Below are 18,661 nucleotides of genomic sequence, written 5' to 3'. Positions count from 1 at the left end.
CTAAATTGTTGAACAATCGACAGTTTTTTTTTTGCGATGACGTTTCGAAAGACGTTGCAATTGCTTCCGACACGAACAGTTCATTGACGACCGAATTTTCCGCACGCGCGATTGCAAATGACAAGTCGCTCGGGATCAATCGATGCTTTTCGCTTAATACAAATTGGCAGCCGATATAGTTTCGCGATGAAAGGCGGTTGTGCCGTCGTAATCAATGGAACACGTGTAACCAAACACAATCGGCCGCCGTCAATTTCGGCGGTACACAGTTATCGTTCGCGTATCAGCGGGCCTCGCAAAAGTTATGACACTTTTAGTTTTTTTTCGATAAGAGTTGACTATTTGGACACTACGTAATGCGTATCGATCGGCGATACAAATGAAAGGGTTGAAAAGATAGGATTTGATTAAGTGACGCACAAAAGATTAAACTTTCTATTTTTAGACTGAATCTATTACGATTCTTTTCTCATTCGTTCTTCCGTAGGATGATTGGGCAATGTGATTGCTTTACAAAATTGAAAATAGTTATCACTGAACGAGGACGGAGAAATGGGAATTCTGATGAAAATGTAATGGAGAATGGTTATAGAAACAAATGCATATTGTTCAATTCTTTCCGATATTGAGTCACGAATGTTGCTCCATTTTGTGGTAAACCGGGCACTTAATATCTCTAATAAATATAAAAATTAAATGTCTAATTAGTTTATCCTAGGCCGCAAATGCGACGTATCTTTCCAATCTGTTGAAATGTTGAAAAGTTCAGAACGTGGGTTTTAATGTCTATAAACATGGCGAAGTTATAGTTTAATTTCTATAAAGTATGATAAATATAAAATGCTCACGTGCGAACGATTTTAACGCGTAGTGTTATATTTTAATCGCGCGATTGTTATTCGCAAGCCAACTTAGAATTCGCAGTATCGCGATACTGTCGGGATTTGTCGATTTATTATGCCGACCGCTGACAACTTTCGTGCGCCCGTATTCTTGACTCTAACTCCGAAATTGCACTTGCAGTTGCGCTCCTCTGAAATTACACATTCGCCCAGCGCGATTGTTTGACTTCGTCTGCAGTATATTTGTTCTTCCGAAACTCAATATCGTCCACGCAGTGTCCGCTATCAAATACAAATACTATGAACTCCTACTTGAACAATGATGAAATATCTGGTAAACGCGTGTCGCCGGAAAGTACTTTACGCGGCTGTCTTTGTACCAGCGGGTGACCTTCGCCAAGTGTATTATTCCGCTTTCTCTTTGTACACGCGAAAATTAATGATACCGCCAAAGTGTAGCAGCAAGTGCATAAATGCGCTTTACCGCGGCGCGTAATGAACCGCATCCGTACAATATGCTTTTTGCAGCTACTTCGCTTTCGACACGGCATCGATAACATATTCTTCCCTGTTTAAAAGTCAATCAGCGGATTATCACTGAAAACGGTGAATAGTCACCGATTTACTGCGGTTTTCAGTGGCATACTTGTAACTGCAAATTAGCGACTATTCACTGTTTCCAGTGATAATCCACCGATTAATTTTCAGAGAGCGGACGTCTAACAAGCCAATTTAACGTTTATCCTTTACCGCAAGAAAATGCTCTCGGTATTTTTAAGATTCAGCCATCTTTTAGCTACGGTTTTAGAAGCGGTTTTAAGAATCGAAAATAACATTAGTAGGAAACGCACGATTTCATATCTCCCTGCTAAGAAGTATAGCTTCTATCTAAAGGCATGTATCTTTCAGAAAAATGTAAAGAATATGCATGTAAAGTGCAAAGGATATTGTTCGTGTATCTTGAATCCTGTTTAAGGAGACTGATAAATTACGGGCAAAGTTAAATTGCATTAGAAGTCAATTGCACGAAGTGTCATTTGTATTATTTTATCTCGCGCTACACGACGTACTCTGCAATCTCGCGCTACCGTACGTTGAAGCATCGCACCGTGAAGGATCGATAGTACGCGCGTCACAGCCATGATCAAGCACGGCCATTTAGACGGCCATTAACCCGATTTTCGCGCTACGTTTCGCTACTTATTCCTGGTAGACAATGCCAAAATGCTTCCCGGATAACCGTTGGAAGTGAAGAAAGCCAGTCGCGGCCTGGTTACCTGCGATGTTACCTGCGCCGCAACGGAGCCATAAACGCGATCTGGTTAACGTTCATCCGACAAACGGCTCGTTTGCAGAGGCAAAAAGAACGGTCCGCTCTTGCTCGTAGCTCTCCGATCTTTCTTTCCACTATGTACCGTTTTGTTGTACACACAAAAGTTAAAAGATTGTAATATTTGGAGACGGATATTAATTTTTCAGTGTATAATGACAAAGTTCGGGATTTTAATTTATATAATTTTGCATTTTAATTATTGACAACGCACGTTGTGATGTAAAATAATGTTGATAGTGAAGAATGGAACTCATGTCTTGAAGATGGCGATATTCACAAATAATTACATGAAATTTCTTCGCGAGAAAAACAAGCTAACAAAGAATACATTTATGTAATCTGGTCTTTTACGCGTAAAATAATATTATGTATTCTCTATAAAGCAACATTACTTCATGCCGGAAGAAATATTTAATGTGAGAGGAACGAAATTTCTTTTTTCACACGGGATAAAATTACTTGTCAATATTCCATCTGTATTAATTTGTAAATGTACCAAGTAATTTTACGAATAAATAATCAATATCGTAACTACTGTAAAAAGTTGGGTTTCAAAGCTAATATTTCGTGAGTTTAACGGTGTTGCGCTATCCGACATTTATCCGGGGAATTCAGAAGTTTCCTATCCAACAGTTAATCCGGTCATCCAACGAGTACGTCGCTCTCGTGAAATATCGGCCGAGAGTTGATAATAGTTATGTCGTTTGTTTGTCCCATCAATCTAAACAGAACTCAATGTTTTTGGTAGTTATACAAAAGATTGATTTGTCCCTGAGTACACTTGCTCCTCAAAGTTTTTGTTGCATTTTAATTTCAAATTAAACCAAGATACATTTTCCTTTGATCTTTCGTAACAAAGTGCTGCGATTTACTGCAATGTAATAAAAATATTTGCTAGTCCCTGATCTCTAACTGATAAATAAAAGATAAAGCTTACAAAGTAATAATGAGAATGAATGCCAGACGAGAGATGAATGATAATAAATGATCTACATTGCAAAGATAAGATTCATCGCGTACAAAAAGGTAGATCGATTAATATCTGAGAGCTCTGGTAAGTCGTTCCGTCTAATACTGTGAAAATATTTATAATTAGTACGACGGTTGTATAAATGTTGGAAAGTAAAACTAGACTACACCGATGCGGTAATGGCAATTGAATTTCTATCCAGGTTAAAACGCTGTTGACTGCTGCTAAGTTATATATCAGATTAGCTGCAAGACGTTCATCTCTCCGTCTTTCTTCCATCTGATGTTGATGGATGGAGAAGCGCGGAAGAAAAATTACACTCACTTTAATAACACGGCGCGCCCTTCCTTTATCTACGCCGTGCAATTATTATAAAAAATTCATCAAACATTTTCTCGGATAGTTGTAAATTCTTATCGTACAATTAAGAAAGCGCTTTATATAATTAAAACATTTAACAGTGTCGAAATATAGTAACGGTAATTAACATCTTAGTATATTTTAACCAATTATTAATTAATAATATACGCGTGTGTATGTGTTTAATTTTGATCTCAATCTTTTCAAAGCTCTTTTAGATTACGCATCGTTTTACCATAATATCGTACGTGATCATCAACGAGGGGCAATATGCAAGCTTTTCTCTGCTCAATTATTACACATCCAACCGCCTTATTAAAGCCGACAGTTTATATAAAAATTACGAGCACGCCCGAGTGATACTTCACGGGAGCACGGAACGTTGGCGCATCCTCGCGTTCGCGTATATAAACGAAGCTATAAAGCGGTTTATAACCCGCCAAAATTGCGCACCCTTAACGGAACGTATATCTATATCTCTTTCTCTCCCCCCCCCCCCCACCGTCTACTATAATCCATCTGGCTATGGGCATAGGTTTCCCGCTTGGAGATTAGGGTCACCTTTCCCAAACTAATTCCTTGCGAATCGATACCTTCTATATTTGCTTTAATCTGCGAAAGAGCAAGAACGGCGATAGAAAAATTAAATTTGACTCTTCTTTTTATATCAAACTGCAAGCACGATAACCGATTTATATTGGCTCTCGAGAATGTAATAGAACGGTCTAAAGGCGACTAAAAATCTGCATAATAATAGCCAGATACAGAACGAAATCTATACCTGGCTCTGATGTGGCAAGTGCATCGTACTCGTGTCTACGCTTTGTTCAACTTCGTATAAAACAATGATGTCACGAAAAATAAAAAAAAATATCGATACGTAATATTCAAAACATACAAAGTATCACGCGTGGAAAAGTTTTTGTTCATCCGTATCTCTACCACGATAGTTTTTAATATCAGATTCTTTGGTCAAGTTGCATTCTTCTCAGCAAAGATATCAAGAGGATTCCTTTTATTTTCAATATCTTCAACATATTTCTTGACTAGGTATTTACAGTTACAGTTTATTACATAAAATAAAACAAGAGATGTATGAATTCTTAATCAACTAAAACGAATTTGAGACTGATCTTTGTGAGAAGTATCGTATGTTTAATTGCAAATGATCCAAACGTTCGACGAATGCTTCGACGTTTTAATAAGTGAGAATCAATTCCATATCGGTAATATAAACAATACCTTCAATACATTTCTTGACTACATATTTGTAGTTACAGCTTATTACATAACATTAAAAAAAATGACGTATGAATTCTTAATCAACTGGAATGACTTGAGATTGATCTTTGTGAGAAGTATCGTATGTTTAATTGCAATTATCCAAACATTCGACAAATGCTTCGACGTTTTAGTAAGTGGGAATCAATTCCATATCGGTAATGCACCATTAGAATTATAGAGTACTCTCTAAAAGTCAATCAGTGGATTATCACTGAAAACAGGGAATATTCACCGATTCACAGCTATAACACACCGATTGATTTTTAGAGAGTAGACAATAAAAATGGAAAACACCTTGTCAGCGGAATATATTAATTTTGTTAGCGAAACATTATACGAGAAGATCGCTATATAATAACAGAATATTCTGTAGAGAGCGTGATTCTGCAGCTAGGAGATTAACAGGTGCGTAGATTGCGAATGCATTAGAAACGCGACAATGTAATACATCGTAGTCGCAGTTTAAAGTTAAAATGGATTTACGCTTTTGGAACGCTAGGATAAAATTCTACATAATTCTATTTTCTCGGGAAGGGACGTCAAGAGTTCCATTTGTCACAATTCGCGCGCTTTTTCTAACGGGCAAATTCGTTTTGCGAAAGTTTTTGGCGAGGAACAGAGTCGTCGCGGAATTCACGTAATTATACGCGCCAAGCGGCAAAATTGTAATTGTCAAGTACGATTTACTAGACGGGCGAGTATTTGTGGGATCCCTGAAATTTAACAAGTTTCCCTCTTTTCATATCCGTCGATTTTATAATCACGCTAATTACTAATCTCAGCTAAATAAACGATTAATTGACTAAAGACTCTCGATATTAAAATTAACGGGTAATAAGTGCTTAGTTGTACATTTACATATGTGGGTCAACGTTACGTAACATTTAATTAATAATTTAATACCAATTATAAATCATACATTTCGGCTCTATTTGCAGCCACCTTCAACGACGCGATGATAAACAAATAAAAATCCATTTTTAAATGTCTATGCTCGTCGGAGAGCTTGATTATTTAATTTGTCTCACCGCGTCGTTGAAGATGGCTCAATGTATGTACAATCGAAACGTACGATTTATAATTTTTGCATGAAATAATTAATTAAATGTTACACAACGTTAACTCAACTAACTGCATTTGACTCTCAAAGTCCATTTTCCTTGTTATTCGTTATTCTTCATTAGTTTAATCGATCACACAGCAACGGACGTAAAAACATTAATATTTATGCCGAATGTAACAGAAAGGTGTTTTAATTAAGCATGAGTTAACGTGCGTCGAGAAATAATGTCTCCTCGCTTTATTAAAAGCCAGAAAAGATTCAGCATTTCAGTAAAAGTCTCGAGAGCAGCGCGAACGAGACGAGAAAGTATCCATTAGAAAATAACAAGCGTGGCCTTCCTTTCGTGTTAATTAAATTAATTAAATAAATTTATCTAAGCCAATCGTTTGGTCTGCATTTACTTGCTAGGACCGGAGATCGTGTACGATTTTTTCGTATCACGTAACACAATTCGTGTGCCATATGGACCAACGTACACCCTACTACCTGTATATACGAAGCGGTAAAATCCATTTATAGTCTCCTGAAAACTAGAGCTCTCGCCTGGTCGCGCTGTTACAAGCAGACTACGAAACATTTATGAACTTACGAATCGTACAATGTTTTTCAAACAGCCCGCACTCCCACGTTTCGAAAAGCGATACCGCGCTTTTACGCAGGCGAGCAGTCATTTGCTAAGAATAATGAATAATCTTGTTTTCTATTATTTCATGTCGTAATAAAAGGATTCCAGTGTGCAATTTATAGCTCGGAGGCTACTTCTATAACGTGTCTCGTATGAATAATATATTATACCTTTGCCTGTATATTTTTGCCATTGATTTATAATAACCGAATGTATTTTTATAAACAAATCTTACTCTGAACCTTAGCACAACATAAATAGAAAATTAATAAAGACTTTTGTAGCGAAATTTTTTAACATTCTACTCTCTAAAAATCAATCAGTGGATTATCAAAATAGTTAATTATGAAAATAGTTAACAGCCATTGATTTGCAGTTACAAGTGCACCACTGAAAGTCGCAATAGTACACTTATAACCGTAAATCAACGACTATTCATTGTTTTCAGTGATAATTCACCGATTCATTTTCAGAGAGTATTGGAATGACAATTATACTCGTACGAGCTCTTAAAAAATTGGCAAAATACAAATAATTCTAACGTTTGTATAATATACAAATCTCAAGATAAGGTTGATGCTATTTAAGATTAAACAGACAACAGTCTTGATCTTTGTGGCGACGTGACGAAAACAAAATTCTGCGAGAAAATCTATTGCTTATTAACTCTTTCGCAATGAAGAACGCTTTAACAAGTATTAAGGGCTTTACGCCGAAGGCGAGAAGACTCGACAAATAATACGGTAAAAAAAAAACTATAAGAATTTGTTACGGCAATAGGGAGGGACGCACCAATGAGCGAGAGCCAAGACTAAATTTAAGATCTTTGCATTTTTCCATTCGACGGGGAGGGGAGGGAGGGGCGGGAACAAACAAAGGTATGCGGCAGAATCGGAAATCCGCGCGTCACGCGTTCGCCAAAGTGACACGTGAATTTATAAAGTCCGCCCTCGCGTATCGCGACGAAAGACCCGACGATCTCTCACGTGCACGTACACGACAATGCGGATTCCGCGAATCGCGATCGTACACGGCAGCGTGTTCTCCGTGGCTTTGAATCACTTCTACGACTCGACAATGCGAGCAGAATTGGAAATGCCAAATCCGCCTGCTCCCTAGGCTGTATATATGCGCATATGTACGGCTGCAGCTATATGTTTACACGCATATGTACACGCCGTACTTATACAGGGTGCTCCGCTTAACGGCGCCGTCTCGCGCGAGTAATTATATTTCAATAGCTCTGACGCACCAGATCAGGCGCGGGGGGGGTTTTCGTACTTCGAGATTAAAACGTCATTGGAAATTTCATCCGCGCGCGCCTCGCATATCTCTAATTCTTTCCTATTCTTTTCTAATTTTCTCCGGCAAACACAGAAGCGATCAGCTGCCGCGCACGCGGCAGGAGATATGGAAAGAGCGAAGTGGTTGTGCAAAGCTCGAGGAACCGAAATGAAATCGGCCATCCTGTATCTGTTAATATGCATATCGATCTGTGATATAATACCGTGATGTAATACCGGATATTTCGATCGGCGGAGCGGGTTTGACGTTCGGCATGGCGCGAGGTATATCTTGCTGCGAGATGCGGATCAAGCAAGGTTTCCCGGCTCGAGTAATTAGTAGGTAGTATTCACGTACACGTACACACGCGTCGATTCGCTTGAAATAACTACTAAATCCAGGCTGTCATCGGCAATAGGTAAGAAGGCGTAAATCAAACACGAGGAAGCGCGTGAGAAGCGAGCAATCCACGCAGCTTTGTTAAAAACGAGCGAGCTATTTTATGTAACTTCGGACTACAATTCCGCACAAATTTTTCACCTGGCCTGTTTATAAGCAGAAAAAAATATACAGAACTTTGCATACTACTGCACTGTTCTCGTTTTCACAGCATATTCTCTAAAAGTCAATCAGTGGATTATCATTGAACAGCGAATATTCACCGATTCGCAGTTGTAACGCACTGATTGACTTTTAGAGAGTAGGTATCTCCATTAATTGCAATCATTTCCGAAAGTCGAGAAAGGAAGCGAGAAAATTCTTGAAGAAACCAAGGAAAATTTCATCGATACACGTAACCTGTAATTGATTTTTCTGACAATGAATACCCCGTCTATGCATTTCGCGGGAATGAGGCTAGAGGCTAGAGTCATGTATTAGAAGTATATTATATTCCACGCGTATTTCGGTCACAGAATATTATTTAGGGAGTTTGACGAAATCGATACTGCGGCGCGAATGAGCGGTGGATGAACAGACGTTATGTGCATGTATATTCACGTGCACCTTCATTCACGGCGCAAAATATGTACAGCTGCCACGGCCGTGTAGAATATGCGATCTCAAATTGAATCTATTCAAGCCCTGATATAAAAAGTGGCGTATTCATTCGGCGCTATCTTGAATCAGTGAATCGACCGCGCGTGTTACGCCCTGCAGATATTGCACGTTACACAGATAGATGTACGCGCGATAGAAACAATTAATTACGCCGCCATCCATTGGACGCGGAAAAGTGAGATAAATGACGATTATCAATGAGAACGTTTGATAGAGGATCGTTAGAAAAAAACACCGCGGAAATAAACGCTACACGGAGGGTTAAATTAGAAACACTCGTCTCGCCGTTACTTTAACGCGTTGCGAGATTTGTGACTGCTTGTAAAAAAAAAAGAGAGAAACGGATCCGTCGTTCGCGAAACTTACGATTACGGACAGAAAAATCGAGCAATTCTTACATGGAAGTGCGGGGCGATGTAAACACGTGAACACGAGCGTACAAAAACACCCCTTTTTTACCCGGCTCTCTAATTAAGCACGATTAATCCCGAAGGTTCAGCAGCGCTTCTTATCGTACGGATTTTCATGAAAGACTTAAAGACCGATGATAACGATTAGCAAATGTATCGTTCTTATTGCATTGATATGAGAATTGTATCAGTACGTTATAATTTTGTTAATATCCAACAAGATATACTTTCGTTAATTAAATTGGAAAACTCGTAAAGATCGATAGCAATTGTTTGCTAACTTAGTGACATAAATAATTGAGTATTTTATAATTGTTGATCAATAAATGCTTTTTGTCACAATAGTACAAGCATTTTAATAAAAACACTTAACATTACGTTATCGAGTTGCGTTACAAAATCGTTTTCGCGTCAATGAGAAATTTTAGTTTCATGTTTTTGGCGTCCTAAATGCATATACGATGTTTTACATTCGCAAAATTCACAATGTTCGCTGCTATTATAATTGCGGAGAACTCGTTCGTATTTCGTATGCAAGAATATGGTTTCATAATGGAAGCTCTCAAGTTCTTGTCTTACCGTTAAAAGTCGATGCGACATTTACGCGATATTGATGACAGGTTTTCTTCTTTTCAAATATCGATATCATAATCGTTCCACAATGTTTAAGTGAGCAAAGCGCGTTGAAAATGATAAATATTTTATGCTTTGGAAATAATATTAACTTTTTAAGATATATAGAATAAAAAGTTTAGAGGAATTTAGTTTAGAGAAAACATGAACATTCGATGACAGTACATCTAATTTATTTAATTTATCATTATAAAATTTTAAGTTGTCGCTCGCAAAATCTATATTATGCTTTTCAAGTATTTGCAAGAGTAAAAATTATTCAGTGTACAGTTAAAAACTGCTTTCACTGCTTCATTTCCACTTGATTATTAAATGGATTTAAATAAGATAGTGAGATTTAACGAGCACGGAAGGCACGGTGCCGTTGTTCAGAATTATCCAAGTTGTTGTCCGAGATCCTAAAGGCTTTTCCCACTTAAGGAATATCGTTACTCTTTAATGACCCTTACTAAAATCTTACGTTCTATATTTCATCACAGATCGTTAATACTCTTTGAAGATTCAACAGTACAAGGGCTTTGCCGACAGTAAAGCGTTTAGACAAAATATTTAGCGAGAGAAGGGTAAGAAAGTAATATTTTCATTATTAAATACTACAAGAATGATTCTCCACGAATATTAACGACGCAATACCGAAAGTATACAAGATGTTATAATTTAATTTTCAGAAACCTCAAGTCGAAATGTCGATTATGACATCATTTTTATCGGTGAGGGAAAAACGTGTTTAATTATAATACTGATTTCTAATGTTGGCTAAATTGCTTTTACAACGTAAATTAAACGCGCTGTATTGACTTTACATGCAATTTAACTTCTCCGGAAGATATGGAGAGCCTCCAAAATTAAAACCGCGTCACGTTGAATTGTATTTTTCAAACCAACCCGAATGTTTTCTGGCAAACAAGAATGCAGTAATTAGCATTTGTCTCCGCTTGTCTCAAAGCTTGCGTATGCACGGAAGCACTAGCGCGGAAGTTTAAACGCGCTTACTATACGAAATCTATGAACGCGGGCGCTGCTACGCGTAAATTTAGATGAGTAAACATGCGTCTCGGAGGTCCTAGTTTAGGATTTTCGTTAACTCGAGTTCAAACGTCGGATTCGCATAAGCAGCAGTATGCATAATTAATTGATGCGATTCTCACAATCCCGAGCCGCTCAAAGAAGATATTCCTCAGTTTTCGCCCGAAAATCCAAAGTGGGCCACGAAAATTGATGGCCGACGTGTAAGAACCGATGAAAAATCGGTCTCGTTTGAAATTAATCGTTCCCCCCCAACGCAAGTGTAACGCGAGGTTTTTACGAAGAATTATCCAGAGACAGTAATAGCATTTCGATAACCTAGGGACACCTTGATTTATGTTGATAATAATTGGCGATGGTTGAACCGCAGGTGTGAGAAATTGTTGGGAAAATTCATTCAGTCTATGTAAATTAATTTTGATGGGCTATCGTCACAAAGTAAATGTAATTAAGTTTAAGAATAAACTACAGAGTTTTCCGCGTAAATTAATTAAGAATTTTTATCAAAGCGAAAATAATGAATCAATTTTTCTAGTAATTTTGCCAAATTATAAAAATAAAGTAATGCGCACCAATCATCAAAATGGTCACGGAACTTATAGCGGCGCGCTCCATCTTAATAAGGGACTATTCACTCTGTTTATTACATCACCGAGAAAGTATATAATCAATTTTATCTCTTTATACAAGCTGTCCCATTTTTGTAGGATATATTTTTCTAAATCGCAAACTTAATTTGAATCAAGACGCTATCCGATAAAAACATATTATCTCTGCGGAACATAAATAATGCGCCGGATATAGTTCGATGAACATTGATGAGCTGATCTACTTTGTAGATTCTGTGTGTGCATACATGTATCCTCGAGCACAATAGCGCGAGAAATATAAAAAAATAATGGAAAATGCTGTCAAGATTAAGTTTCCGTTATCCTTTCTAGCCCATTTATTTTACGACGATGGATCTATGAAATGTCCCGTTTACTTCTAATATTCCAACGTTTTAGCTTGACATGCACAAACATTATATTACAACTAAAATAATTTTCGTAGATGTTATTTCAATAAAAGAATTATTATATGACTCACCGATCGACGCGCAACAACGGAATATCTGCTACGTTGAGAGATCTGTAACGTACAAATATAATAATTCAAATTAATGCAGTGCCTGGAGTAATTAACGTGTCAAAAAATAATTATCAAACGCATTAAATGTTACATTTATCCATTAAGTAGATATTCAACAAAATAGTTGGAAAAATATTTTGTTGATTAAGTATACGGGATTTCGCAAGTAAAAAACTACCTTGTTAATAAATTCAGCAAAATAGTTACGTAATTTTCGAAAAAATTCTGTTCATCAAGTATAACCTCCTACGGGATTTCACAAGGAAAAATCTTCCCTGCCAGTAAATTCTCACTCTCTGAATCATGCGAATAGCAGCTTCAACTAATTGAGGAATGAACGGATACTACCGCAGATATAATACGAATCAATTATCCTCACCTCAAAGTTATTCCGTCGACGCCTGATGCCTCTCCTAGGCCTCCTCCTCCTCTCGGCCCGTCCGGGTTGTCAGCTTTGTAGGATTCTCTCGACGCGACACTCCCCGCGTCGTTGTCCTCAAGACGATTTGAATAAACGATTCGTTTAATGAGGGCAACGCGGCATTTTATGTATAGTATATAAAAATTAATTACACTCATCACCCCGGGCAGTCCAAGTTGTCAATTCCGTAGAACTTCCCCGGCACTCGCGAAAACGCCCGCGTAGCTACGATCGCGCGATACTTTGTACGGCACTCCCGAAGTTAATGCGACGCGACGAACCGGCTACGGTTCGTTTCTTCAATTAAAATCGGCGACGACGAGCACGTTAGCTTCCCCGTCCTAAGCCCTTCAGAACACTGAGCACTTCCACCGCTTGAAGATCGTACCTGCGAACGAATCATTGGCGAAGAGTCAGTGATTATCGGTGCACTTGAAAAAGTGAGTAGGTACTGAGCACTGGTCAATCGTTGCTGGATGCTCGAGGGCCTGAGCAGAATGGCTGTCTTGTACTCTTAAGACATAAGACAGTTATTGTACGTTACCTCAAGACAAAGGCTTAAAACATAAAACATTGTAAAACTTGGAATATTGAATCGCCAGTGATTAATTAACAAGCAGGTTGAATAATCCGACGCAGCAATTATTCAACCTAATTGATAAAACATTGTCTTAAGACTGTCTTAAGATTATAAGACAGCCATTCTGCTCAGGCCCTAACGCGTCAATCAATGCCAAACGTTTTATTCAACGCGTCGCGATTTAATTAAACGGACGATTGATACACGAGGACTCGTTACTTTGACTCATTTAATCCGGTGCTTCGCGTATTGAGCCAACGGCGCACGACACTATTCTTTCCAATTATAAGATAAAATATTCCTTTACGTGTTATACTAATTATTCGATTGCCCGTTGTTTAAAATCACCGAACTCTGCGTCCCTCGTACGTTGCACAGCGCGAAATATTTATCTCGGTAAAGAGCCGCCGTCTCGATATGCCTACGAAGCGCGTGCAAATGATCGCTTATTGTAGCGACGAGGTGTGCTAATGTTTGATATCGCGTTTCGAGCAACAATACGAAGATACGCGGAGCCGTTCGTGCCGTTACCTGTTTACTCGAGCGTCGGCGTGCGAATGGTAGCGCGGTGACCTTGTGTACGCAACGGCACGCCGTACGCCCCGCACAAACCAACGTCAACACCGCGCGCCGGGCCTAGGGGTTGCCGGTCACCACGGAATATTTAACTGTAACTAAACGTACGGCGAGTGTTCCTTTCTTTTCGCGTTTCGAAGTGCCATGATTCCCGCTGAATGGCCCCGTTATCAAATATCTCGCGCTTTGTCGCGCCAACTCGATTTGGCGATTCGCGGCGCTGTTTCGTGCCCTTTGATCCGAAATTAGAATCGAATGGCCGCGAGTCGCGCTTAAATCATAAAATGCAAAGCGCTGCGGAAAATACAGTCCGAGAGCAAATATCGTTAAAGGAATATACGCCCGCTCGTAAATACCGCACAATAAAACGATAATTTATTGTTACGCTCGCCGTCGCTCCGATTCCTGCTTCGCGTGAGTTAAATCGCGGCAGTCGGCTGCGACAAATACCTGTTGCCTTGATCCACTTACGAGTCATTAATTGCGGGATTAATTACGCGGAATGTTAATTGCTAATCATTTTAGGGAATAATCGGCTTTACGTCTCAAGGTGTAACGCGATGATACGCGCTGTGTTACCTTCTCGGCGTATGAATGACGACAACCTTTGACACGCGGCAACGCGCAATATGCCAAGCATTAAGCTCAGACTCTATAGATGCGCTGAGCCGCGAAAACGCGTGCGATAATCCGAGTCGACCAATCAGAAGCTCGCCGCGAGCTTGCTGCGTTGAAATCTTTTGATTCGTTGCCGCAATTCAACGGCGTTTATGGAGTCTTATAGCGAATTCGGTTGGTTGCACCAGTGCGCACACCAAGGCTTGTTTACAGTCAATCCCTACATTTAAGGATCGTCTTAAATACTTTTTAAAATACTTCTTCGCCAGCAAAATGGTCTGTGTAGCATTCGTACAGTTCATCTTTTTGGCTAAATAGTTTTTGGACACGCACTTGAGACGACCATAAATATAAGAGTAGACTCTGAACATGCCTTGGTGTGCACTCGGTGCGCACTAGTGCAAGCTGTCGAACTCGCTGTAAGCCTTATTGTTTCCAGTTAATTCTTATGTTTAAAGATCATCTTAAATGCCTCTTGCAATATTACTTATCCGGAAAAATGGTCTGTACAACGTTTGCACAGATCATTTTTTGACCAAATACTCTTTGAACACGTATTTAAGACAAAGTTAAATATAAGAATTGACTATAAACAAGCCTTAGTGTGCACTCAGTGCGCACTAGTGCAAGCAACCGAATGCGCTATCACTCTTTAAAAGTAAATCGGTGGATTATCACTGAAAACAGTGAACAGTCACTGATTTACAGTTGTAAGTATACCACTGCATTTTTAAGAAGTATACTTATAACTGCAGATCAATGACTATTCACTGTTTTCAATGATAATTCAACGATTGACTTTTAGAGAGTAGCTTTACGTGCCGATCGGTTTATCGGTGAAATATTTAACGGATTCCGTAATGAATTCTGGCTGGTCAGTTTCTTGTTTCTTATTTAAATTTAATTTCAATATAATAGTGCGACAAATGATCTACCGTCGCACGGTAAATTTAACGCTTTCATTATTCATGTATTCGTTAGCTTATCTTATTATATATTTTATACGAGAATTATGTACTCTCGTGAAAAAATATTTATACCTTTTATATTATTTGCTACTTTTACATCAAATTTTTTAAGTCGAGGGAAATTAGATTACACGATTTTAATCATGAATTTTTCTCGCATGTTTTTTCTCGAAAAATTAATAACATAAAAATGTACGACTTTTTTATCTTTTAACTTTTACTCCTCCTGGGACGTAAAAATACAAAAAATAAATAAAATTGATATAATTGCCGTTTTTCGATACAACCAGAAGCTGTCGCGTGTAACAGAAACACTCGTTCAATGGATCGCGACAATTTGAACTGGTTTCGCTACTTCAAATCTACACCCTGCGCAATTTCGCCAGTTTATTAAAAAGAAAAACATCTCCGTAGAATTTTCCGCCGGAGGGATGGAGCGGAAGTCTGGTGTTCGCGGGAGAGACCCGAGATCGCTTTCCGATAACGCGCGCGCGAACCAAGCCGGTCGCGTCGGCAGATTTAAGGCATCGATAATCGCTCGTCCGACTGCCGGTCGGACGATAAATCGATCGCCGCTCGTAAATCTCGCGGCAACGTAAGTTTCGCCGCGGCGATTTACCACGCCGTCGGCGAATTCCACGCCGTTCCGCCGAAGTTCCCCGTATATACAGAATTAAATTCGCATCAACCGCCGCGACTTTTTCGCCGTGTGCAGCGCCATGCCCCGCTTTCGAGTGTGCCACGCTTTTCGGCCAACTTCCGAATTCGTCTACCTATCGGTCCTTTTTCCGACGAGCGACGCGCGCACCAGATGGCCCGCTCCGCTTCTTGCCGCACCGGCGTTTCGCGAATCCGTAATTACGGGACGCGCGCGTGCTTCGACACACAACGGCTAGAGATAGGTATTATAGATAGGTATTGGCATGCCATTCGATTCGAATTACTGCAAGGCATGCGACACGGTATTCAATATTTCTGCGGAGGCACTCGGCGACATACTGTTCGAGCGCTTGCTATAATTTCTTCGCTTCATCCCAGCAATTATGGATTTAAGATTATCCGCAGCACTGATAGAAAAAAAATGGTTAGAATAACCATAATTTATAGTGAATTTTGGCTCCAAACTTATTTTTATACTTTTATTAAACATGCAAATTATAGCAGAGCGAACACAAATTTATAGCCATTATCAGTATGACATTAATTAGCACAACCATATGAAATAGTTATGGTAAGCTAAAAATAGATTTTTGTGTAGTCAAAGTACGAACAGTGAAAAGTATGATGAAACATGATATAGTAATAACTATACAACAGGATACAATAGTAATAAATCGTATTTATATTGGAAGTAATATTCCCCGCTTTTTATTATATATACGTTGCGTTCACTATGTTTATTAGTTAATCACTTTGCACTCATACACTGATAGAAAAAAAATGGTTGCAGCTACCACAATCTCACTATAATTTATAGTCATTTTAGGAACCAACTACATTTTTAGAATTCTTCCAACTACGTAAGTTATGGTTGACCTAACAATGTATTATAGTTTTCGTAGACGCAATATTGGTCCATGCAACTTTTGGCATGGTTGTCATAAACCAAAACGAGCTTTTAATTTGGTAAGGTGTACTGCAAACATTGCAATAACAACTACAAGTAAAATTTCAAATAACTATATGTAATAGTAATAATCGTATTTATATTAAAAGTAATATTCCCCGCTTTTTATTATATACATTGCGTTCACTATGTTCATTGGTTACATCACTTTGCACTCGTACAGAATAGTACAAGAAAGCATCTTTCAAAGAAACACCCTATGCGCTTTTCTTGTTACGAGAAAGTCTTATACCGCGCGTCCCTCTAGTGAGGACATTCCAAACCACTTCACTTTTGTTTACCATGTGATTAGTGAGGTGGATGATATAAATGTAGTTAAATTTTTTATTATTGTGATTGTATTCGCTATATAAAAATAATTAACTAATTTACTATTCATTACCTCGATATTTTAACAGAATAATAGTTAAAAGCTTATATTTTATAGTAAATTTTTTATATAGTTGGCATCACTGTGTGTCTATATGGTTGCTATTACTAATATTATAGCAATAATTACTATAAAAGTGACATTCCTGACTATAATTATTTTACTATGCAATTATAGTTTCAAATACTACATATTTTTCTATCAGCGTGCAGCATGGCGATTAGAGTTTTATTCTTACGACGGCGGTGTATCGAATCAGTTCGCAATTCGACTTCGTTATTTATCGCGCGCACATATGTTTGTCACAATTAATTCTGAATGCGGATGCGATAAAAAGTTACAATAAATTGAACTATTATTGATAAAGCAATATTTGTCATTAATTAAAAGAGTAAACAACATTACGGTTATCTCGCTTTAAACTTTCCCTACAATACACACGAATTTACGCATGGATTAATCGGGCGCGCTCCATATACTTCAATAAATTTTATTTCACAATTATATTCCCGCGCAAATTCATTTGAAATAACTCTTTACGATGGATAACAGACGCGAGCGAGAAATATGCGATAAAAGTAATTTCTCCTATCGCAAATTTTTGCCAAAGTAACAATATACATTACTTTTGCAAAAGAAATCTTCAGCATGTAAATCGCAATGTAATGCTCTACCGGAAGTTTGGAGATTTTAGTACTGTCCAATTTATTTACGAGCCTCTTAGGATGAAGTAGCTGCAAGGCACAGAAAGTCGTTAAAGTTTCACCAGAATTTTGCTGCAATGTTGCCACCGTATGTATAGTCATACGCGTGCAATCTTGTACCTGCCTCTGTCCCAACCGCATATTAAATACGCAGCGATCGTGCGAAAGATAGCTCCTCTACAATTGCTGAAAAGTCGAACCTTTCGGTCGAAATACTTGTTGTTATTCTTCAAAAATCCACCTTAGTGTTACAAAGAAATTGTAACGAAATTACTTTCAATCAACTTCGGACACTGACTGAAGTAATAAAGTATTTTTGCGAGCAACGCTTTTCTCTGTTTAATAACGGGAAACGATATTTCTCTGTATTAAGCATTTCGCTTTACAACAGATTAAAAAAATTTGCGTTCGATTATCTCTTTTAATTTGCAAATGTAATATATTTTGTAGAATTACAGTTTCATCATCCAATGAAAAATGTAGCATCCCAAATGCATGTCTGTTTCCGTGGGATTAAAATTTGCATACCGCTTTAAAGCTCTATCTCGCCGAAATTGAGCCACCACCACAGAGCGAAGCAAAGATTAACGTTAAATTTCCCAGCTGAATAATGGCGGGCTCACCGTTTGCGGCTGCGATTTCCTGCCATGTAAGCATTGTCCGCAACGTGCGATATTTTCTGCAAATTTTTTCCGCAACGGCGATTTTTCTCGGATTTCAATAAAGCGCCTAGATACATGTTCGAATATTTGTAAGTCGGTTAACGCAGTCAAGATG

The 18,661-nt window shown here is 38.4% G+C and overlaps 2 protein-coding genes across 2 annotated transcripts in view; one reads left to right on the top strand and one right to left on the bottom strand.

Moving 5' to 3' along the window:
* Positions 1 to 18,661, top strand: part of LOC105569020 (neuronal acetylcholine receptor subunit alpha-7-like) — a 218,285-nt gene that overhangs the window by 83,470 nt on the left and 116,154 nt on the right. The window lies entirely within an intron of this gene.
* LOC105569019 overlaps positions 1 to 18,661 on the bottom strand; it is a 197,893-nt gene that overhangs the window by 98,610 nt on the left and 80,622 nt on the right. Inside the window, exons 4-5 of the mRNA XM_012025138.1 lie at positions 12,400 to 12,829; positions 11,979 to 12,020 (exon numbers count right to left, since the gene is read on the bottom strand). Of these exons, the coding sequence (XP_011880528.1) occupies positions 11,979 to 12,020; positions 12,400 to 12,599 (242 nt within the window). The 5' untranslated portion in view covers positions 12,600 to 12,829. The remainder of the gene's footprint in view (positions 1 to 11,978; positions 12,021 to 12,399; positions 12,830 to 18,661) is intronic.

Source organism: Vollenhovia emeryi, unplaced genomic scaffold (genome assembly GCF_000949405.1).
Source record: "Vollenhovia emeryi isolate VEMERY1.0 unplaced genomic scaffold, V.emery_V1.0 DF939126.1, whole genome shotgun sequence".
NCBI lineage: Eukaryota > Metazoa > Arthropoda > Insecta > Hymenoptera > Formicidae > Vollenhovia > Vollenhovia emeryi.
This window is presented reverse-complemented; position numbering and strand designations above follow the sequence as displayed.